This window comes from Cottoperca gobio, chromosome 4 (assembly GCF_900634415.1).
Source record: "Cottoperca gobio chromosome 4, fCotGob3.1, whole genome shotgun sequence".
In the NCBI taxonomy this organism is placed as follows: domain Eukaryota; kingdom Metazoa; phylum Chordata; class Actinopteri; order Perciformes; family Bovichtidae; genus Cottoperca; species Cottoperca gobio.
In genome coordinates this window covers 4,701,450-4,726,554 of record NC_041358.1, presented here as the reverse complement: position 1 = coordinate 4,726,554, position 25,105 = coordinate 4,701,450, and the positions used below count along the sequence as shown (strand labels likewise).

The window sequence follows — 25,105 nt, the reverse complement described above, 5'->3', positions numbered from 1 at the left end:
AACTTAGTTGCGTGTGAGGCGCAGCTTCACCCGACTAGAGGCACATAGTTAGAAAGGTTTGCCATTGCAACTATAAAAAAATACATATAAAATGAAATATTGTTTGTTCACGATTTGGGAAGAAAAACGTTGTACAAAACATTAAAACAAATCTAGGAAATCAGAAAATATTTATGACTAAATAGACAAAAGTCCAAATTAATGTTTGGTAATAAATATCTCTAGTTGTTGATTAAATTTGTAACAGTCAACGACTCCTGTGCTCCTTGTCATCAGGACTGTATGGGTGTCATTTATCAGATTTGATTGACAGCGGCCACACAACTGTCATCCATGGAAATAAATGACATCACCTTGTTCCAACCAAGCTCCGCCCACTTAAAAGCCAAGAGAAAAGCTCAGAAACACAAAATACAAAAGATATCTCGCAAAATAACCAAAACAGTTGGAACTTGGACAGAAATGTTCATATGAGACTCCATCACTCAGAAGAAGAAGGTGAAGGAACCTTTAAACCTGATTGTTGGCAAACAGCTATACAATGAGCGTAAAACTAGCTGTGTATTGATGTACTACATCAATTATTACAATGCTGGAGCCTTACAGGGTAAACCCCTATCTCATGTTTCCTAATATGTATCTAAAATAAATACATGCTGTGTTAGCTGTTTCCTGTATTTCTTAAATAGATCTTCCTCCATACCATCAGTCAACATTTTCTTTATTTGTTCCATCATTCGCTCATCCATCCATCTGTTTTCTTGGCTAGTCTTGATCAGATTTTGCCAAAACCTGTGAAAATTATGCATCTCACTCTGCGTTCCAGCATTTCTGTAATTACACTGATTAGGTCCAAGGGGTTTTGTCTGTTCCTTTGTTCATTTGTATCTCATAAACCATTTATCAGATTTTGACTAAACTTGGGCAAGTGCTGCATCTCATCACCACACTCTAGTTTTCCCAGATTATAATGATTATAGGTCAGAACATTATGATACAAAGGTATTTAGTACTGCTTGGCCAGTCCGGAGGTTCTCCTCCTTTTCACTGTTCCATGTTAAATGGTTGACTGCTTCTTTCTCTAACACATCAAACAATAAATTATGTATTCTAATGTTATTTTTTAGTACTAGACCATCTGTAGATGTTGGTACCTGAGCATGGAATTCAGTAGGCCACAATCCAAGCTTTCAATGAAACCTGAAGCCCCTTCAAACACCATAATGGTGTGAAATGTGGTTCATAATTGTCTTGCTTCAGCCCACCGTGGCATCAGCAAACAACTTAAAATAGTGCTGGGGCCGGGGTGCTCAGTTACTTAGCAGGGTGTTCAATAACACAGTGAGGGACATGCAAATATTGGTAAGGCAATTATTGGCAGTCATGTTTGGCCTAAAGTAGCAGGAAACTCTATCCTCTCCATTATGTATGCTGCAAACTATGGTGCAAGGAGCTCAGTTAAAGCTTTGCTTTTTACTGTTAAAAGGCTTACCTTCTGACGAAGAGAGGCTCACTTTACGCTCAGATGTCCTTTGCAGTGGAAATGTACTCGTAATGCAAGGAGAGAAACAAAGCACCTCCTGCCCTCAGGACTCTTATCTTCTTAAAGCCACATTTACTCAAAGTGGAATTTGTTAACATGCAGTGCTGTTTCTTGAAAAAAGAAACAACAAATAAATGAAACTTTGTCTCTGATTTCCTAAAAAAAACAGCCAGAAATTTCCTTTTTTCTAACTTCCATACCATAATGACATCAGGAACAACTAATGTGAGATAAAGACATTTAATCGTTTTTTAATAAAGAAACAGCATCGTCTTTACCCCCACATAAATAAATAGACAAAAGGAATGGGAGCCATTCTTTCTCCATTGACATTAGTGTTTATTTCACTAGGGAATATTACATACACGCATGCTCGCACACACACATCTCCTCCCCTTTAACTGGTCTGACTCTTGAAAAGAATTTCTTGTTCCATTTTCCCCCATTCTCCTCAAGAATGTAGTAACAATAATAATGCATTAAGTGGGCTGAGTACTCTAAACACTCAGAGCTTCCTCTCACAGTAAGTGCAGAACCAGTTTGTCTGCTGTTGAAAGCATCTTACAGAGTCCTACAGAGAGCGGAGAGTTTGCCTCCACTCCCCCACCCTTCTCTTTCTGTCTCACACACAAACACACACACAATTAGACTCCCACACACTGCCTGTGACTCCCTATGACGAGTCGAAAACACCGTCAGACTCGGGGTCTCGCACTGTCCGGTGAATCAGAAGACCTCAACGTGTGATATCGCAGAAAAAGTCCCATCTGAGTTCCAGCGCACATCGTGCTCCCGTCGGCTGGTGCCATCAGCATGGTGCAGCTCTGAGCAGGGGGTTAAATCCCCCGTAAGAACACCAAAAGGTCACCAAATGCTGTTGTTTATGAGCCATGCTAAAATGAAGCGCTGAGCGGGTAACTTGTGGATATATTTTAGCCCCTCTGAGCCTGCAGCATCGCAAACACACCTTAATGATGAACTCAGTACTCAAATACTGTGGAAACAAAAAATAAGTAGGGATGTACATTTCAAGGACTTTTATGATTTGATTATTAAACGTGTTAAAGATCATTACTTGGTAAATTGTTAACAATAAGAATTACACAATAGAGTGCTGCTGGGATGATTTTGTGGGCTGAACCAAAGTTAGCATCGCCCTGGTTCCCTCCATCATTCCCATGAAAGTTTCTCAGTGGCGCATGAATCCAAAATGGCTCAACTTACCTGGTTCACTATTGCCGGGGCGCCCTAGCAACCACATTTTTTAGGACACGAGTTGGGTATTTACTGATGTATTTTATGTCGTAGAATAACATGTGATAATCTCTTAAACTTGTGTTAACCTTATTTTAGGCATCTAACTAATAGCCCATTGACTTTGAGAAAAAGGAACCGTTTAGTGATTTTCTTCGGAATTTTACAAGTCTGAAGAAAATGTTGACCGTTGCATTTTCTGCATTACGTTACCTGCCGCTACGCCGACAGTAACGTTAATATTGCATTTGCCTTAAAGAGGTATGTACACGATAGAACACCTCTAGGAAAGTAGGAAACTCAATAGGATTCACAGTGTTTTTGTTATGACTCAATTTTTTGTTGATAATAAATTGGAAGTGATGGGACAATCTTTTTAGTCTTTTAAAAAGGTAAGTATAAAATACATTATTTTTCAGTTTCCAGTCCAGACAGCAGCTCAAAAGTACAAGTAACACGAGGAATTGCTCAGTCTTCAAAGTTAGAGCCATTAAAGAGCACTAAATCAAGTTCAATCAAGCCAGTTGTCTCAGCAAAGGACTGTGTGATTTGGCATTATCTTTGCAATTACAAGGAAGGGAGGAGGATCTGCATAAGATATCTCTGTACTATGCCCTTTACACACACACATACACACACACACACACACACACACACACACACACACACACACACACACACACACACACACACACACACACACACACACACACACACACAAAGTGAGAGAGACATACACAAAGAGAGAGAGAGAGAGAGAGAGAGAGAGAGAGAGAGAGAGAGAGAGAGAGAGAGAGAGAGAGAGAGAGAGAGACAAGCCCTCCAGAGACAGAACATATACCTGAGGGATATGTTCTGTCTTTGATTCGGTCTCTCCACTGCCTAAGTTCTAAATTAACTTAAATACCACAGTAATATAAAAAAGAGGGTGAGGGTAGTGTTTGAGGGTGGGGGCATTTTGTGTTCATGTAAGTTGAGTTATGTCCGTTAAAAATGCAAATTTTGCCCAAAGTGTCATTTCTTTTGGCTGCAGTTGTCAAATGATATTAAAGGAAGTAAATCATGAATGTAAAGAACAACAGATTTCACAAATCCCCGTAGCAAAAATGCAAATCACAAGACCTGAAAGTGAATTTGTACTCATCCCCCGGTCTATGACCTATACTTGTAATTATGGGACCAGTTCAAGCAGCTTCAAATATACCCTGAAGAATGTCTTGAACCATCCCTCCGTCGCCTCAGAACTGAAGTTTTTTTTGTTAAGGCATTACAGCTCCCTGTTTCTTCATATGTCACAAAGATTCAGAATCTGTGACCTGAAACAGCCCGAGGAGAGCGACTTCACAGGCAGTTTCCTCGGGGACTAATGTGTTTTCAGAGCGGCGACCATCTTTTTTGCTGTTTAATGAGCTCAGTCATAAATAAATGCATGGCCTTAATTAGCCTGCGTGTGGCGGGGGCACTGGAATTAGTGAGGAGCTGTGGAGATGGAGGCTCCATGCCCGAGTTCTTCTGGAGATAGTGATCCGGGCGTGGGGAGGTGGCCTTTGAGCAGATGCTCTCGCTCTCTGCTGGTTGAGGCCTCCATGACTTCCTCCTTTCATCTAAATCTATTAAGCTGCTTCTCACCGAGCTCTCCTTGGCCGGTGGAGGGGCTTAAATCGGACAGTGGGCCAAACCTGGGCCAAACTAATCTGTTTCTTTAAGATGATTAAATCAGATTGATGAAATTAGGCTAAAGATTAAAGGAACCTTCCACTACTGAAGCAAATCTAAGCAGTTGTAAAATTTGAATGATTATTATCGATCTTTCAGGTGCATAAATTGCTAGAATTGCACAAAATCGCTCCTTATTTGCTACCTTACGACTCGACATATAATCCTAGCTACAAGTTAGCATTTTAGCTTCCAGGCTGGCCATGGCAAGAAATCATTTGAATGCCATTTTAGAGACAAACATGCAACTTTTTCCTTCTTTGGAACCTGGGAGCTTGTGGTTACGACATGGGAAGTCGCGTACATGATACGCTTGGCGTTCAAGTGGTTAGTTAGTGAGAACACAGCTGCTAGGCAACAGCATGTCGGCATCTAGAAGAGCCTCGCTGACGTGATGCAGGAAATGTAAAGGCATAGTGACAGTAAATGAAGACGACGTTGGGAATATCAACATTTTCATCGCATTTTCATTTAAATGATTAAAATTAAAACATATTAACTTTCTATCCACTCAAAGTTGAACTGGTTTTGCCATTTCAGAAAACGTCAACAAACTCGTCACAACTCGTGAAATCGGAGCTTTCAGAAAATGTCCACTTTGAGGTACCATAAGAGGGGGGGGGGGGCGTTCATATCTCCTGAACACGGTAAATATAATCCTATTTGAAGGCAGGTATCTAAGTACGAGACTAAACATTAGGAATCTCAACGTCACGTACTCGGCTAATGACGTCTTTATGTTTAATGCACACAGATTAGGTTCCTGATGTCTGCTTTGGTGTCAAAACACTAGGATGTATCAGGTATATCAGTTTACCTGAAGTAAATAAGTCACACGCTGCTTTATTAAAAGTCTCTAATGTCGGGGAGATTCTTAAAAACAAATGATTGACTTAAGGATTGATTGTATTCAACCAGAAATCTAGAAGTGAGATAAGTATTTTACTACCAGCAGGTGAGGTGGGCAGCTGTAGCGAGAGAACATGACCATCTACAATACACAGGTGGTGACAGAAACATTACTAAAGTGGGCGGATGCCTGTAGGGGACGTGGTGACTAATTCCCCTCTCATATTGCATTCTAAGTTACAGTGCAGCTATGAGAAGGCTGGGGGCTAGTCCACGCCGGCACCGGCCAAAACCTGAGCACACACACACACACACACACACACACACACACACACACACACACACACACACACACACACACACACACACACACACACACACACTGATGACTAACCAACCTCACTTTGATGAAAGCAGAGAGGGGCCAAGTGCATCCATTGTCCCAGCACGGTCTCATTTCCAGGTCGTCAAATACCGACGCTTTCTCACGTCCCTCGGCGTCTGATAGCTCCTTTTAGCACCTGTATGAGACGCACCAGGCTTTCAAAAAACTCCAATGTAAACCCATCCGTGGTAATATTACTGGTACTACTGAAGTCAGGTGACATAGTATAAAGAGCCACAAGGTCCGTGTAGGGAGGAAGCACGGGATGGATGAATTGGTCTAACAAACAGAGGACTTTCACACAGAAGGTTGCTGTTCCTTTCCTGCGTGAAACAAAAAGTCAACGTTGACTTCTTCACGTTGACTACAATTACATACGTAACTGAACTTACGTAACAAACATACAATGTTCACAATGTTTTCCTAGACTGAACCAAGTTTTGGTTGAATTCACAATGTCTTTAAAACTGCGACCGTTGTGGAGCATCACAGTTTGGCGTGTAAGGTTACCCAGTGCGTTAAAACACGATGCCAAGGGGTCCTGACCAGGCGTCTGTATGTGACAAGTTGGGAATGAGAACGGGTTGGTTTATCCACGACATCACTGCTCCTGACCATGTAAACAGCTCGAGCATAGTACACTTTGCCATCTCGCCACACATCAACATTTGTCCAAAACAATTTGTGATGAGTGGTCCTGGATCCGGATTGTAAAAATACATCGGGACCAGACATTAGTAATATTGCCGGGCCATATGTGTGGCAGACCACTGAGGTCACCTGACACTGAAGGTCACCTTTTTCAGTTCAAATTATTAAGTGCTTCCCCTCTAATCAGATGAGACGTCCCACATACTGCCCATGCTCATAGCAACCAGTGTATTTATAGGCTCCAAACTGAAATGACCAGTTGGTTTAATTTAATAGTGAGCAATAGGATTATACATGGAAACAAATTACCTAAGTGGGGGTACCAAAATCTTTTAACAATGATGGAAACCACGGACATGATGTCTCCCAGTATTATTTCATTATTGGGTTTAGCCTCTGCATCTGTCAGCTAGGCCTGGCTTCTGGATGGGCCCAGCTTGCGTCCAGACTGACGCACAGCTGCTCGCAGCTCACATAGACCCACGCCCTAGCCATCCCATACTGCAGGGTCATGAAGGGGAAGGGCAGCATCCTATCCCAACAGCAGACACAGGTCTATTACCCAATCACAATTCAATTTCATAGCCTGCTGTGGTCAAAAGAAACAAGTCAGACGTGACGGTTTGGCATGTTTTCTACCCTGCGTATCAGGAGAGATGTTTGTCCAACCAACATTGACTTTATCTGCAGATCATCTGTTATTGTGTCTCCTGGTAGTGAACAGAACATGTATTGTGACATTGAACCTCTTTAAAACGTGAGTAAGCGCAGACATTACTTAATCTGATGGAGTGCAAGGAGCCAACATCAGCATACGAGCAGAAAGCTTAAAAACGTAGTAAACCATTTCTCCTCTAAAACAGTTGTGCTGGTGACAACATTATTATTAATATTTATTCATTTTATCAAGGAATGCAATTAGACTTCAGCCTTAATATCTCAGAGGCTGTCTCATTCTCCAGCTACTCTGCTATGCTTGCCAACTGCAATCAGAAATAACTCTGTCCCTTCAACTTAATGAAAAACAAGTACTTGGCTATAAACTTGTAGTCATCCTCTATCCAATCACATTGTCTTGAGTAATTAAAATGATTAGCTTAATTAGCTTAATTAACTAAATTTGACTACAGGACATGGCCATATGGTGAGGAAAAACAAAGATGGGAGCTAATTAAAGTTAAAATAATGCAGGTTTTAATTAACTCAACCCTAAGGCATCAACATTTTCAAATTTATCCAAGCTGATAATTAAAAAGTCCTCTTGCCCAAGCAACATTTCTTCTCTGAGCTAATTAAATCTGGAAATAAATTAGCAACATGACGCTCCAAATATTAATTCCTGCTAGAAGATGACTTCACTTTCTAATGAAATTAATTAGCTGCACTGGACCCTCAATCAGATGCCAGGCGCTGTCCGTGAGCATAGACCTCATGTAATCTAGCACCGGGCTAAGGGCCCAAGGGCAGAAATTTACAATTGTAATGAACACTCTTTAACTGTGTGTCTCTCTTAATATACCAAATGAACATGTAGATCTATTTCTGCCAACGGCTTCCTCATTTATAAAGGAGCGGTAAGACCAGCTAGTTAAAACTTTCCTTTTTCAGAAAGAATGTGTAGAGCACATAACCACATAGCTGCCAGAAGCAATGCCAAGACCAGCTTCAGCAGCCTGTAAGGTTCCACAGGCTGTGCCTGTGTGTGTGCCAGCCTATTACAGAAGACCCTCATGAATTCACCCCCCTACACTCTCTTGGCAGCTTAAGGGGATGACACTGTGGACGGGAGGATGCAGTAAAATGTATCCGTCTGCATTTTCAAGTCTCCATTGCCTATGCATATCATTTACTGTATATACTGGGGCAGTGTTGTAAAACAAACTTCATTAAGGACCATTATGGCTATGTTTAAACAGACGTCTGGTGCGAGACGCGTTAAAAAGCAAGCAATGGCTTCAAACCTTATATTCTTATATATTTTAGGAGCCGTAGCATTGAGCATAAATTAGACTGTTTACTGCATCAGTGGAAAAGCAGGTTACAACATATTCAAACAGATTTTAAGATTATGATTAAGAAGATACGATCAAGATGAAATTTTAATGATACCCCAAAGGGGAAGTGCATAAAAATTCAATAATTACAGCTAAATCCAAAAAGTTCTAGCATGCAGCGCCGCGACAACGAGTCAGGTGTGATACTTTATCACAAGTTCATAATGCATCACTGCAGTAAAATAACATGACATATTTTTCCATCTTATGTTGTGCCCTCTATTTCATCTTATTTTTATATTTATCTTATTTGATCAATTGTCTTTTATTTTCCTTCTGATTCAACATCAATTATGGTATTCAATCCTTGTTTTTATTTTCATCATATGTCTGTTTTCCCGTATTGTGAAGCAGTTCGAGCTGCACTTCTTGTAGAAAAAGTCCTATACAAATAAAATGTATTATTATTATTACAGGTATAATAATTCATAATTATGTTTCATAATGCACACTACAAACTGAAGTGGATGTCTTATGTTTATCACACAGGCAAAATGATGTCATTCAGTGTCTTGAATGCAGTTGTTAATAGGATAATGTGCAGTAAAGAAACTACCTGGAATGCAGTACTGTGTCCGCTTCCTTGTTAGCGCTCTGCTTTACTGTCATTAATTAAGGCAGTACAAGTCTGACGCTCAATGTCACTGATCAATATGATGCACTTTCCATTATTCAGAGACTGTTAAGCACATCAGCAGCCTGGTGCACAAACAAAGCTGCAGACTGTACAGTAGGTGGCTCTCCAGAGGCTGCACCGTCCGCTCAGACGCTTGTTACAGCCTGTTGTGGCATGAAGGGCAAACCTTCATTTTACTATGGCGACAGAAGATGCTGTGGCCTTTGTGTGTCGAGCATGTTCTCTCAAAAAAAAGCCTGCAATGTCTTTAAAATTGAGATAATTGTGTTTACTGGGTGCAGAGCGGCTTTCAGTCTGTGCACAGACAACAAACTATGAAGAGGAAAAAAGCTGCTCTTTTGATTCTGTCAGTTTTTCAATAATTAATGCTCTCCTCTGGCAATTTTGATCCAATATGTAAATATTATCTCATCCCATTATGCAGGGCATTGATGAATATGACAAATTTCCAAGAGATGACAGTCCGGCTCACACAGTTGAGGGCAAACATTACAATACACTAATGACCGGGGCCTTTTAATGTCATCCCATCTGAGACATTAGAGAATTTGAAATTAAAGGTACAGTTGGCTCACACGACAAAGTGGAATCATCTAAGAGAAATACCCACATCAGTCAGGATGCAGCCATGATGCGCCCGAGCCGAGCTTAAAGCTAGTTATAGCTCACATCAAAGGCACGTCATCGTGCCCAACAGCTACCCTTGCCATTTGGATCCCACTGAATCCGATCCTTTAGTTACATTTTTCAAGCTATCTCTCCTCCGGCTTCCACGCTTAAACACCATTAAAATGGAAAATATAGTGTTTTCCGCATCAGCCCCGGCCTTCGTTATTTCACAGACTTGTCCTTGTTATCTTGATCGCAGTAAACAAGCAACATACACTCCTCTGAATTCTCAGCTCTATTGCAGAGTTGTCTGACAAAGTGGTCAAGAATGTAGACACAATTAGTGCTTCAGAGAAACGTCTAGATATCAACGAAGTGGTGCAATGACCTTTAAAACAAAAGGATTATAAACACTGGGATCATAGCTATGTACTCGCTGCTGCCATAAGGGTCAAACTCATTTATTTCAGGTGCTTCTCACATGTTCTGCTTTGAAGAATAATAAAGCTCAAAGCTCTAATCATGCTGCTTGGGGCTGTGATATTTCTCTTAGATATTAATAACACAGAAAGTACACAGAAGCATCAGAGATTGGGTCAAATGCAAACACAGCTTTTAGATAAAGACTAAGCGTCTGATGGTGATTGTTGATTTGATATTCAGAGACCTAATTATCCTGCTGTGGATTATATAATGAAAGCTTTTTTTCCCTTTCTTGACGCATATTCTCTTTAAACTGAACAGAGCTTGACTGTGATTAACTTTAAAAGGTCATTTAAAATAGCTTTCAGGAACCATGTGATGAAACCCTGGTTGAACGTTTCTAAATGATGTACTCGGAGATGAAGACACCACACCAGTCTTGCTCAGCGACCCCAAAAAAATACACGTTATGCTTTAATAACCCCTGACAGCATACAGAAGTCATTTCCAGACCTCCCTGCACATGTACCTGCCGAAAAACATGCCTTCTTCCAACAATATTACAGCAAGATTGCCTTAAATGAGTCTTTACATGTCTCCCACTGCACCTTTCCTGACCTACCTCAGACATGAAAGGTTAATCCATGACAGGGTTAAAAACTTATCTGGCCTCTCTGGTCACATAACATCCCAATTACTTTAACAATCTCACAGTGAATGAGGGGGGAGAGAGGGAACGAACGAGATGGGAGAGAAGAAAAATACAATAGATAAAAGTCTGTCTCAGAGTAAAAGATAAGTTCTTATCTTAATCTAATGACTCCACAGCCTTAATTTGTCAGACCTGGCTTGCCTGGAAGGAAGAAAAACGAGAGTTTGTTGTACACAGTGTTAATAAGAAGATCTCTCAAGTCTCGGTGTCTGCGAGCGGAGGAGAAAGGATCATCAGCGGAACGTTCAGTGGCAACAGAGAGATGTGCGTGTGTACTTTTGTACTTCTGCTAACAGTTGCTAATTAGCACCTTATCACCCTCCAAGTGGCTCCGTACTGTGGAGACGCCAAGCACTGAGTATTTATAACACAACTCCAGTGACTGAGGAGATAAACAGCTCAGTGAGGCCAATGGCCACCTCACACAATTTGCTGCTGTTGTGAAACTATTTTGCTGCATTATTCTAGCCAAGATGTGGGATTCATTTAGAAAACATTCCCTTTTAGATCTAGTTGTTGTGAACTCACTGCTCCAAAGGGTACTCTATTTAATCTAAGAACATGTAAGATACAACACTTGCAAATGAAATGTAATTATTTACACTTAATGGGATAATAAGGATTGTTTGAAGTAGGGTTGTATGGGGTACTCATCCATAGTAGATGTTTGGAGAAACAGACAGGAGTGCCAGCTCGGAAGCTAAGCAATGTACTGCTGTGGACGGGGGCAGCAGCAAAACATATTTTAGACGCCTAAAAAAAGGTCCACCTAAAGAAAATTAATATCAGTACCTTGCTGGCAGACAGCCCTTTCCGACAGGGAGGTTAAGCCATTATCTATGCTCTCTTCAAATCCACCATCCTCCATTGACAAGAACAGTCATTACCTCGCAGGAGTTCCTGAAATACCGTTGCCTCGATTGGTTAGTTAGTTGGACTTTGGTGCTTTAAAGCATAGGTCTTAAACAGGGGGTCCGCGGAGGTACTGCAGGGGAGTTGCGAAATTGTTTGTAGATAAAGCAATTATTATTATTATTTAGTTTTTTTTGTTTTGCGCATTCACATTCCCTCCTCCGCTGTGTTTCGGGAAGGGCGGGACTTTGCTCCCAACACAAACAGTCAGACAGACAGTCAGACAGTCAGAGACAGAGCGGAGGAAAGGAGAGGGGTCGCACGTACCTCGTCCAGACCAAACAGCTGTCTGCTTCTTTAAACTGGGGGCGTGCCGACCATCATTTACCTACAGTAGATGATGATCGGCACGCCCCCAGTAACACACTGACTATGGAGAAGTACCTGATACAACCACACTTCAAACTATCCGAGCTACCCCTTTAAAATCTGTTAATTCTCAGCCAAACCACTCCTATGTTAGCCCCCTGCTAATGCTACAAGTGTATTCATGTATTGCATGGTTGGATCCCTTTGCAATCAAACTGTTAAACCTGGCAGTGTTAGTGACATGCTTTGCTAACGGAGCTACACAGGACCAGACTGACAAAAATGACAAGGAAAAAAAACGACATGCCTCTCGAGCTGCAATTTCTTCGATGAGACAAAGGAAATAGAATGGGAGCATTGTGTGAGAGCAAATCTCAAAAGATTAATTTGAAGTGTTCACTGAATTGTGATTCCTTTTAATTAATGATAGAATTAACTGCTTTGTTAATGCGTTCCTGGAGGAAATGAGCTGCTGGCATATTCTGCAGCGAACAAAAGAAGGACACATCTCTCTTGACATTTATACAAGTCTAAGTTTGCCAGTGTCAGGGTGCGACAGCTCATGTTGGGTGAAATTTATTTTGAAGGAATGTTTTGCTGCACTGTTAGGAGACAGTGATTCGAAACCACTTCTTGGTTTGAAATCAATAAAGGCATCCATCCATCCATCGTCTACCGCTTATCCGGGATCGGGTCGCGGGGGCAGCAGCTCCAGTAAGGAACCCCAATCTTCCCTTCTCGGGGCCACATCCTCCAGCTCCGACTGGGGGATCCTGAGGCGTTCCCAGGCCAGTGAGGAGATATAATCTCTCCACCAAAAACTAACTGAGAACTGGTGTTTTCATGGCAGCTGAAAGTGAAACATGTTGCAGGGCTGTTGATACCATTTTCAAACTGCACGCATTGTGGTTGATGTCAATTTTAGCTGCCAAGTGTTGTGAAAAAACCCAGATCATCAGCTAAAGTGTCACAAATCACCAAATTGGGAAAATTTCCAAAGCACCTTCCTGTTTAAAGGATCATTTCGGTTTATTATATACGCCAGACGTAAGCCTGTGGGGAGATAATGTGTAATGTGTGTCTGCAGCTAATCTCACATACTTCTGTATTCATCAGCCTGATATTGTTCATACTCATTTATGACTCTAAACTCAAGGACCTCTCGTGGGTTGAGGAGATTTTTGAAAATGACCTCCTCTGTTGCAGGCCACATTTCTGCCTTTGTCGTGGGTCAAAAACTGACATCCATAGAAAAGTTTGATCTCATTTTGAACCAGAGCATCTGCAGATTAATTCCATACCCAATATGTTATGATCCATTAACTTTAGGCACGATACAAGATCCCAGTTTTTGTTATATTTCACCGCCATCTTGACTGTAAGGGTGCCTGCAGGGACAATTAAGTGACATTCTACTCTACTTTGTTTGGGAGGTGACAGGGAGACACACCTTCTAGTTACAACTTGAGTCTTACTTCCATAGTTTTTGTCATCATTACGATTGGAAATACTGACACTAAGTAAAATAAGTCAAAAGTCAACTCAAAGCTGCAGTAACATTAAGGCGGTGGTATGCTTGAAACAAATTAGTTGGCAAGAAGTGTTGTCTGATTTTTACAAGTGGAAACAACACTTTTTCTCCACACAAACACATGTAGTTCTGTAGCTGTGCTAAGAGGGATTGATCTCACACTAAAAGGCTTTTAAGCCCACATTGAACTAAACACTGTCTTTGTGGCAAATGGCTTCAGCTGCTTCCTGTGTGGGGATGTCCTTCTGACAGGCTTAACTTACTGAAAATAAAATGACGATTATAGGGTACATACAGAAATGGCATGGCGAGGTCGCTGAAGTGAACAATCTGCTGTATTAAAACAAGCATATTATTACAGTTATTTTTATTTGATCCACTTATTGGAGACAGAACAAAAGCCTCCAAAAGGTAAAGGTGTTTTCCCGGAACAACTGGAGACTTCATACTGCATCAGTGTAACACTTTGACAACATCAGTACACTGTGTGCTCCCTGACAACAGCAGGGTTCCATGTTTCAGGACATTTTCTCGTACTTTGTGATGATTTTGTATTCGGCAAGACATGCGGACAGAAAATCACTGAGATTTCAGGAACAGTGATATTGGAAGTGGAACTGAGTGAGTATTACAGGCTACATCCCTGCAGCGGCTTCTAACACATACTAAATTACTCTGCGTCCACGTCCATACTCTATATAAATCCATCAAAGGGAGGGGAAAAGAATATCTGTGAGAGTGAACATAGCGCTGTATCTTTTCATCCAGTCATTCAAGGCATTTAATTAACTATTTGGAGTGTGTCTCTCCGGTGAGTTGGGATACGCATCGGGTACCACTGGGTATGATAGTACATACTCTTAAAAGGACAGGTGGACCGTGGAGCTCCAAATTAAAAATACTTTAACTCAGATGAGTCTTGGGCGTAGGATTTCAAGAAAGGAAAACTATTCCTGGCTCCTTTTGGCCCACGGTGCTTCACCTATCAGGCCAGGAGGAGCACATGTTCACACAAATGTCACCTTGTGTGAGTAGTGCTACACCCACCGACCCTCCTAAAAACAAACAACAGCTGCATATTTTATTCAAGAGCAGGGCAACGGGGCATCCATACGAGCATAATATCAGCGAGCAGGCGATTCCCTGCACAGGCCTGTCGAGCATGATGTACGTAGCGGACCGGTATCTTCCCTACCAGAGCTCAGATTGTTTTGATATTTTTATTAACATGTGCTCAATCATAAATCACCCCGCGCAAGTGAGGCCGATCTCTCCTCTCTGCGCTGCATCAGATTACAGGTGGAAGACAAAGTTATCGGACACCTTGCCGCGTGTCTTGCGTTTAAGCTACAACACTTCTTCCTTAAAGACTTAAATTCAGTTTACATTCAAACATTAGAATGGAGCGGAATACAATATACATAATATTATGCTAATGGCTTTTCCTATACAGTGGTTAGGATTCAAAAGCAGCCTTCTATCCTTCACCTGTTTTTATCAAAGTTGGAGACAGACCCAGTTGGACAGGCAGTAAGCACTTCCTGCAAAGTCAGGGTTTGATGTCGTATCTCTTTAAATAACCTCAGAGGACATCATTTTGTATTATTGTGCATCTTGTGATTTTATCTGCACAAAAAGGATGTGTTAATGCATTATTTAAGTACAATAATGTGTCATTGCATCACAATAAGACTTCACGCTCTTCTTTTTTTTACTTCTCAGCAAGCCACCGCTCAGTGCCCCCGACTCAGGCCAAGCAGCGGCCGAGCCGTTCTGCAGCCACACACATTTGCATGTCATACTAACTTGCCAGTGTGCGCAAAACTGTCAGACTCTCTTAAAGGCTCTGGATGCTATGTGTAATTCCTTTAACACAAGGCCATGCTGATATCCTTATCATTGTTGTAATGGCGTGCTCATGCCACCCTGCATCCTGCGAGCTCGCACAAGGCAGCTGGTAATTCATTTAATTTATGCAACTCGACCCGCGGTGCATCAGACTGCGCTCGTGTTGCGTTGACGGCTAGAATACATGTCCGGACACTCAGCAGCCTTCGTCCTTCAGAGGTGATCTCAGATGGGATTCTGTCACAGGCCAGAAAAACATAATTTTTGACTTCCTCTCTGCAGCCAGGGACTCATGAGGAACACATGTGGGAAAAGTCTTGATCCAAACTGTGATGATTTATGAAACGGTGTAGGACTGATCAGGGGCGGACTCCGGGTGTCTAAGAGACAGGGGCTGAAAAATAAAAAGGGCACCAGCGCACAGAAGGTTTTCTAGCATATATGGCACTGCATCATGTTTTCTACATGTTAGGGGCCACCCTAGAGCAGTGGTTCCCAACCTGGGGGCAGCTAGAGCTCCAAAGTGTGTAAGACAACTTTGTTTTAAATATACAGTTCACCTATATCCATACCTGTCAACATTGGAATTTCAAAATAAGGGAAATATTGTAGGCGGACTCGTCCATATTTTAACAGCTCTCATCCCCCCAGCCCCCACCCATATAATGTAAATGTAAACACATAAGGGACGGGTATATACATTCAGAAAATACATGTTTATTTAAAGTATGTATTACTTGTACAGACATGTTTATAAGATTTATGTATTTTATTTATGAGTTATTATCATCAACTTATTTGATGATTGATGAGTTGTGTGTCTTTTGTTTCCCCGACGAGGACTTCCTTGCGATGGCAGGTACAACTGCGTCTCCATCTACCTCCCGTTCACTGTGACTCTCATCCATATGTTTTGTCTTCTTGTTTTGTTTTCTTCTTCTGTGTGTTTACTGGCGGATAACGTTTTTCAGCTAAAGTTAAACATAATACTGCCACCTGCTCTACCGGAGGCCAAAAAAAAATTGAAAGGTTAAAAATACGGGATAATTACGGGAAAATATTTAAACAGGATGAAAACGGGATAGAAGGAAACATTCTGGATAATCCCGGGAAAAACGGGAGGGTTGACAGGTATGCCTATATCTCAGGGTTTCATTCATTTCTGTTTTAAAGTTTGGATTATATATAAGATATAAACTCTTTCACAGTGAAGACCTGAACACAAGCTGCTATATTCACAGAGCCTTCCCTCTCTGCTAAACATCCTCGTCCTGCATTACAAAGAGCTAACAGCACAATCGCCAAGCGTCAGGGAGAAGAACACACGGAATTCGTCAAAAAAAGCCTTTTAAGTATGCATGATTGTTAAGATAAAAACATACAAAAGAGACAGAGGATTGTATTAAAACTTCCCAAAAGTAAGTGGAAAACTCATCTCTAAAACAATATTCACAGGAAATCATCTGCTCAAAATTCATCCAGATTGCTTGTTTACTCAAACTTCCTGCAGTTATTGCTTTCACTCTTTGGGTTAATTGTACTGTAACTGTAATATTAAGTGGTTCTACTATTTTTGTTATCTATTGAATATAATGTGAAATATCCATAAAACTTTACTCAATGATAGGAAATTAGTCCCTTAAAGGAAAAGGATTGGGAACCACTGCTCTCCAGTCACTGCATCACATGTTCTCCACTAGAAGGGCACCGTAGAGGGCCCTTAACCATGTTTGATCTACCATAGGAGCATCCGTGAGGACACCTTTGCTTCGTTATTTTCGAAAATGGGGGCAACACATTAGTTATTTTCTACTTTTACCTACAACCTCTCTTGATGAAAGCATTTTTCCATCATCAGAAGAGAGATTGCCTTTGTTTGTTAAATATGTAAACACCATCTGTACTTTGTTTAATCCTCCTCAACAGGTAGCCAACTCGAAAGCAGATCCCCCGTCACTCACAACCTAGGACATTTGGCACTCTGACACGCTGATTCAAATCTGTGTGTTGAAGCTTCAAAGCAAATATCTTGTTCACATGTGGTCTGAAGCGCTGCAGGCATGTTCAACTGGATCTCAGTCAGCGCAGCGCGGGAGATGTATCTCTCCTGATGGATCTGGTCACTCATTATGAGGTGGACTTGTCTAATGAGCTCTGATTTCACAAAGGCCTTGGCTTGAGTTCAATGTAATAAGTTGATTCATTTTATTTCAGATTTTTTTCAATTTAACAACATATACATTTTTATTAAGAATTTGTGGATACATCTTTTTGACTGCAACACATACTGTGTCAGTGTCATAATGTGAGCACAGTGATGGTCTGCTCATAAGTGATGATTTCTGCTTTTCATACCCATGTGGGTTAAATGTAAGGGAATGGGCGACTGATAATTACTTAAAAGTTTGTCTTAAAATCAAACCCTGTTTTTGATACTACATTCACAATAACTATGCAATCCAGTGTTACTGTTTGCAATTGTATTTAACTGATATCAGCCAACTGTTCACACTCTTAAAGTGGTATTAAGTTACTAATAATGCAAGCTGAGCATCTCCTACTACTGCTAGATCACATTAACATGGTGCTGCTTTTATTGTATGCTTTTACAGAAAATGCAATGTATTTGTCACTGAGGGTAAGCATTATAACTATCATTTTCTTTGTCAATAAATCTGCTGCCATTTTTCTCTCTCTTGTGAAACCACTAAGGTATGTCGCTTAGTAAATACTATGTCAGAAAATTAGGAATAAATCATCACAATTATTCCAGAGTGGAGGATGACCTCTTCATTCCGTCTAAAACACAAAGATATTACATGTACAATTATATTACACACATAGAAGCAACACATCCTCACACCTGACGGTTTGTATTTTTGCTTGATACATTACTTAAAGTCGTACTAATCAATATCTTTTTTATTAACAATGGTTCAAACCACTCTGTGTAATGTGAAAGGTAGGACTTGTAGCGATGAACCCAGAGAATTATCCGCTCAGCTCTATGGAGCATTTTTACTGTCTTTCTATTTTACTGTCTCCACAACTTTAATGTTTTGGCTCAGTCTTACCGCTCTCATCAACCTCGTTTCCAGTAACAGCAGTAGCTGTTTTCAGCAAACAAGCTCTGATAAATTGAGTGTTATACCTGCACAGCACCAGACAGCACAGGGACAATGTAGCTGGTGAACATAGTGGAGCATTTTGTCCCAGGACTTGGTGGAGACCAAAACAAAGCTTAAAGGAGAGTGATTAATGAACCTAGATGGACACAAACATGACTCCGAATGAATGCTAATGTTACCCTTTATGTGGATGATTAGTATTAGCAGTCATAAACACTAACAAACCATGAATCAGTACATTGTGTGCTAATTTGTTGATGGTGGTGGAATGTTCATATTACGGGCAGCTGCAGCTAAGGTGGTAGAGCAGGTGGGCCATTAATCATACGAGTGGCGGGGCTCCTCTTATCCACATTACAAAGTGTCCTTGAGCAAGACACTGCACCCCATATTGTTCCCAAATGTGTATATGGGAAAAATGTTTTGGACAAAAGCATTTGCCAAATAAAGGATAAGTAAAGAGCACTGTAATCCCATCTGACACCTGGAAACGGTAAGTTGTTGCTGTCAGACATGAGAGTTAAGGACAGAAGGTTTGCTAGGAGAAGCATTTGTTTTCAGGATCGTCTAGTAACCTTTCGGTCTGCCATTTGCGGTGATGCCCCTGTCGGTGGGTATAGATGTAAGAGACCCCACTGGAGGGGTGCCCTCCCCACCTGTCTCTCTTACCGCAGTCTGCTGTACCATGTGGAGCCCCAGATGTAGCCGGCAGAATAATCCACACTCATACACTCATGAAAGTGTCCATCTGGCCCCACACGCACACATTAAGCCCCGGAACCATACAGGCATGGGGACACTGGGAAGCCTCTGCAGTCCTGTCGTTGTGGCATTAACCAGATACAGCAGTGGGAGATACGGCTGTACTTCTTCTGTTCCGTCTATAGAAAGGCCCGAGCTGAGGTGGCACACAGCTGAGAGTCACTTGGCTGTGACCGAGAGGTGAAATGGAGAGGGACTGAGCAGGATAAGCCTGCAGAGCGCACTGCTAGCAGAGCCGAGCAGAGTAAGGAGGATCTTTTTACATTAGCTGTGCCTCAGGCACATGCAGATAACAGCAAAGCTCCTGCCTGGCAGGAGAGGCACCAACATTACAGCCCTGCAACACAGCTGGCAATGTTTATCCAATCAAAATAAAAGACTTTCTGTATTTCAAGGTTTTCTTTGCAGATCTGAACAATAACTTATATATTTTCCTTTGACTTAATGCTTATAGACCTGAAAAGTAGTCAGTGTAAACATCAGAGAGAGGCCTGCCTCCGTTTTTATTTGTTCCAAGTTTTTTTATAATAGTTACATAATTGTTTACAGTAACACAACAATCAGTTATTTAATGCAATCATTTCATATAAAATACAGTTACATTTATAGAGGAGCATTTATTTACAGTACTTTTATAGCAAACATTACGCATTAAAGTGGAACGCCTGTGAGTTCTATAAGGTCTTGTGTAGCTGTGGGGGAGCAAAAACCCAGATGATGTCATCAGGGTTATTAAGATGATGTCATCAGGGTTATTAAAATGATGGCATCAGCATTATCTCGGACTACACATGAATAAGAGAAAGCCTGCGGTACAAACTGAATGGTGAAGAGTTGATGTTGGTCTGATCGCTTGTGTTTCGACTTTTGCATAATCGTCTTAATGAGAGCTCTCAAGCATTAATCTCAGAATGAAAATGTCATAAATTACAAGAGTGATTTCCAAAAGCATGATATAATTTCCTTTAACCATGTTTAAAAGATAGGGCTGTTGTTCAACAAATCCCATGAGGAGGCCGAAACCAACAGTGAAGTGACGCTACTCAAAAGTGTTGGTTTCTCAGTTCCTCTTGTTGTCCAAACACTATTAAAAACACACTGTTGACATGTTCCTTCATTAGTAGGAACACACAGACTGCAGTTTATGTTGACTCAATCCTTCATGAACCTCCTGCTGCCCCAGATACTCACTAGTGCACCAAATGGGGATTAATCCGCCGTTGAAAATAGTCCCAAAGAAAGAAAAAGCGATTAAGAGTAATGTTTGCTAAAAACTACAGTGGCCAGCTGTTTTGGGAGATTAGTCTTATCAAACGTTTTTTATTTAAAAAAAACTACACTCTCTTCAGTACCAGTGGGTTTGGTGCTGAGAGTTACAGACAAGGTAGTTGAAGGTTTTGGATTTTGTTCATTTGGAATAGAGTAGAATACAAGTGTGTGTTCCACCGGAGTGCAACATTGTCTGTGGCTCATCAAAACATAAAAGCAGCACGAGAACAGTAACATAAAACAAGTAACATATAGAACAAGTGTGGCAACAAGATACCACTGAGAGAAATAACAGCTTACACTACAGTGCACACATTGAAGGGTACAGATAAAATACCTAAAACAAAGCTTAAAACAAAATACTGTAGAGCAAGATTTGTAGCTCGTCATTTTTTTAAACTTTAAAATGCTGATTGCACTTGGAATAGAAGACTTCTTAAAACTATTTTTGGTTGTCAAAGGCACCCCTTAGCAACTCCCCGACACACTTTAAGCAGACTGAAAGGCTTCAAACTCAGAACAGATGGTGCTAGCTAATGGTGCTAACAGCTACAACAGTGCTGACAGAGCTAACAGTTAACCTGAGGGTGGCCCTTACATTTCCGTTATCAGTGCTAACTGCCGTTTGAGCGCAGTGCAGTGCAGTGCAGAGCGGCGATTATTAGCTAGTCAGCTGAGCACACAAACAAGGACTCGCATGGCCGACCTGGCTTTGTAAACAAAGCACAGAGTAGATCGAATAACAACACACACAGATGGAGAGTGACTTCATTCTCAAACAATAGTTGTTTACTGCTATATTAATGCTCTAAATTTGGTATTAAGACATTTTAGGGCTTTATATCTCTTGTCCTGATGCATTTAAAACTCAATTGGTCATCCAGGACTGTCAACATGTCAAATACATTTGGCTTTGAAGTGAAATCCTGCTTGTCACAAACAATCTTTAGTCCCATCAACATTGATTTCTAAATTGTTTCTTTCGCACCAAGTCTGAAGCGAGTGTGTTCGGGCCAAACACTCAGGTTCACTTCACGAAGGCCAACTAAGGCTATGTCATCTGCATACTTAAAACCCCCTCTGCTCTTTCATCTTGAATTCAGTTGGGAACAGCAGAAGAAACACATCCGTGAGGAGCAAGTCGAACGTTGTTCCACAGAAGGAGACTCGCAGTGCTTGGTTAGAGAGAAAATCTTTTATCCACAAAATAACGTCACCATTAACCCCAAAATCTATGACCGAACAAAAACCCACAAATAAAATTCTTACATATTAAACATAGCATATTAAACGTGCATCATGTGTACCAAGGAGGATGTTAAATGACTAGCTAGAACCCTCTCCATGGTTTTACAAAGGACAGAAGTGATGGCAAGTGGTTGAACATCATTTAGCATTCTTTCTTTTGCCGTGTTGGACACAGAGCTAATGATTGAGATCTTGCCTGATCAGGGCACTGTGCGTGACTGGGATAACCTTGTAAAGTATCCTTTTATTTGGATCTTTCAGGACCTGTGCCTGTAGTCCGTCTGGGCCAGGAGCCTATTTTCATCTTTGCACGAGCGAATCTACTGTAATAAACATTTATTATCATTAGTAAAGAACTGACTGTTGCTGACAGAGCATTCTTCCCCCCCCCCCTTCATTTACGCCTTCCTGTGCTTCTCATGTTATCCATTGTCATTTCAATCTTATTTTTCTCTGAGTTGTCTCTTTTTCTCAGATAATTCACTGTCACCACTGCAGAAGACCATTTTCTTTCCATTAAGACTTCCTTTTAGTTCTTTTGAAAGCCAGGACTTGTTGTTTTGGAAGATTCTCAGTCTTTGCCTAACACACATTAGACTCTATAGATGAAATGAAAAAGTAAATCACAGACACTGTTTCCTCTAATCTAATCTATGCAAGATATAAAGAAAATGTCCCATACAATGTTCCCTAGACAGCCACTCGGTTCCTCTTTATATTCCTCAGACCACACTTAACTACAAACTACTTTGGTGACGGGTGTCATTCGTGTCACTTGTGTCAGCAAATGGTGACTAACACTGTGTACGATCGCCCAGCCTCATCGCCATCTGGGATGCTCCTAAAGTAAAGAGTCAAGAGTGCGGGTAAAGCGAGTGGGACGGTCCATATATTATGGAGGGTTGGTCAATACCCAGATAAACCACATGGATTAAAATCTCTTTAAAACAGTTTGATCTGCAGAGCGAGAGAAGGTGTCATTGTAACAATAACCTCTCTGCTGCAGCATCGTTATTTGGACCAGGAACATAAGTGAGAATAAGAATGATTTTCTCAAACTGTGCACTGTTTATCCCAGTTATTGTCCGATCATGTATGTCTACTCTGACTGTTGTATAGCCTCTTAGATTAATTTAGGCCTGAAACATCAGCGATGCGTGAGTGAAGAGACAAGTATGAAGGCCAGGAAGACACGCTGACTTGTCCAACAAGACTTTCCAAGCAGCAGGGATGCCGTAAGGCAAATAATAATCCACTGTTGCACTAAATTCATTGTGATTCTGTGTCAAAACGTCGCTCACAATGAATAATTCTCCACATGAAACAAGAACCACAAAAGATACAAACGCAGACAAACAAGCAAACAGTGAGCACAGGGTCAGCAGCAGAGTCGTGCCGGTGGAATTAATCCAACCATCATCTTTTCATGGCATTTGTTGATAATAAAAATGTTTTAGTTTTCAAAATCTTAAGGAATAGTTTGACAATTTGGGAAATTGTCAGCACATAACCCCCCGAAAATATGTGAATTGCCTTTTTCACGCTTTGGTTTTGGTGCGGATTAAACAAACACGTTATAACATGTTCATTTGTGAGATTAGGAGGTCCTGGTAGTTGGATTTTGTTACCATTTAAAAGCCAGGCTATTTCCCCCCTGTTTCCAGTCTTTGTGCTAAACTAAGCTAAGACAACCAGCTACAGGAGAATATTTAATGGACAGATATCAATTTTCTTAACCACTCTAGGTATCATCAGTGATTGTCTTACTGCTCTGTCCAATATGAACTCTGTGTGATACACTAAAGAAAGGTGCAGTGCAGCATTGCATCCCTATCAAAACATACAGTGGATGTTAATTGAAAGCTGTTGTATGTAACATAATCCGTAGACGATATGACGGTAATATAACATGAGGACTACTTGTTAGCATCTTTTCCATCTGTATGATAATGGTTTATGTTTTAAGAACCTCAGTAGGGTCTCACTGGGAAGCTTCACTCTCATTTGTGAAGCAGCAGTGGGACAGACGTTGCTCTCGCCCCCGTCCTCGTCACCACTTCACAGGCTATTCAATTAGCAGAAGAAGCATGGGAGATGGAGCCATAATGGAGCTGATGAGATGCACAAGGACAGGTGACACTAATCAGAGCGGTGCCCCATTGTCTCTGTGCGGACATTATTAAGGAAAGAGAGTGATTCAAGGCTTTTCTTTTCCTTCCTGAGCCTGAACACACTCATGAAAGCTGCGTATATTAGCTTCCTTATAATCATTTTGCAATATGTGAGAATATACTGAATATACTTTTTTACATTACAGGTCAATTATCTGTATCCAGAGCGACTTACAGTGAACTAACTACAGGGACAGTCTCCCTGGAGCAACTCAGGGTTAAGTGCCTTGCTCAGGGGTACACTGGTGGCAGCCCGGATATTGAACTCACAACCATCTGGTGTTGTATTTGGAAGCCGTACCACTAGACCACTAGGTCATCACCACCACACATTCAGTATGTACTGTATATACTGAATGAAGAGTGTAAGGGTGGGAGATATAGGAAAACAAGGATATTTGGAAAATAGGTTTTAAAGTGTATGATCTCATAAAGATGATAAACTGATGTGATATCTTGAATGACTAATACTCATAGGCTTCACTCACACCCTGTATTCTGTAAACTCCTTCTGTTAGTGGTTCAATAAAGGCCAAGACCTCCACTCTTCAACATATCCACTTTCCTCTCGTCCACTTGACTGGGTGAGGCTGTTGTTGAAGCGTGACCAGCCACTGATGAGGCCTCAGACCGATCCCAGCGGCCCGGGCTCGTTCTGTCCTCGTCAAAGCCTCTGGCCCGCACTGTGAAGGATCTCTGCTCCGCCTGCCTGTAACGACTGCTCAGGAAGCTGGACAGACACCTGAGAAAACACCACCAAGTACAAACATTAGGAGAGAACAGACTCAGGCACTCAAGGTGTGATTGCTTCCTCTCACATATTTCTAAGTTCAATTAGTTACATTTACACTTTCACTCAAGCAAAACAACATTGTTATCATAATAAAATAATCCTAATCCCATTGTTAAATCCCTCCCATCCTATTAGCCCAATGTTTAGAGTGTGTGGGAAACCACAGATGAATCCAGGTTGCTGCTTGGCCTTCTGATATGATGTAACCATACGGTCCCATTACACACTCTCTCCAGATATTTAGGAAGTGGAGGTATTATGTCAAATGTTAAGCTATTTAATGGGCACAGTGAGTAGGATG

General features: G+C 41.2%; 1 protein-coding gene across 3 annotated transcripts in view; it reads right to left on the bottom strand.

The window, feature by feature from the left end:
- Positions 1–19,796: 19,796 nt before the first annotated feature.
- Positions 19,797–25,105, bottom strand: part of LOC115007250 (uncharacterized) — a 71,106-nt gene continuing 65,797 nt past the window's right edge. For all 3 annotated transcript variants that reach the window (XM_029430031.1, XM_029430033.1, XM_029430032.1), the window contains exon 5: positions 19,797–24,753. In XM_029430031.1, coding sequence (XP_029285891.1) covers positions 24,534–24,753 — 220 coding nt within the window. In that variant the 3' untranslated portion in view covers positions 19,797–24,533. The remainder of the gene's footprint in view (positions 24,754–25,105) is intronic.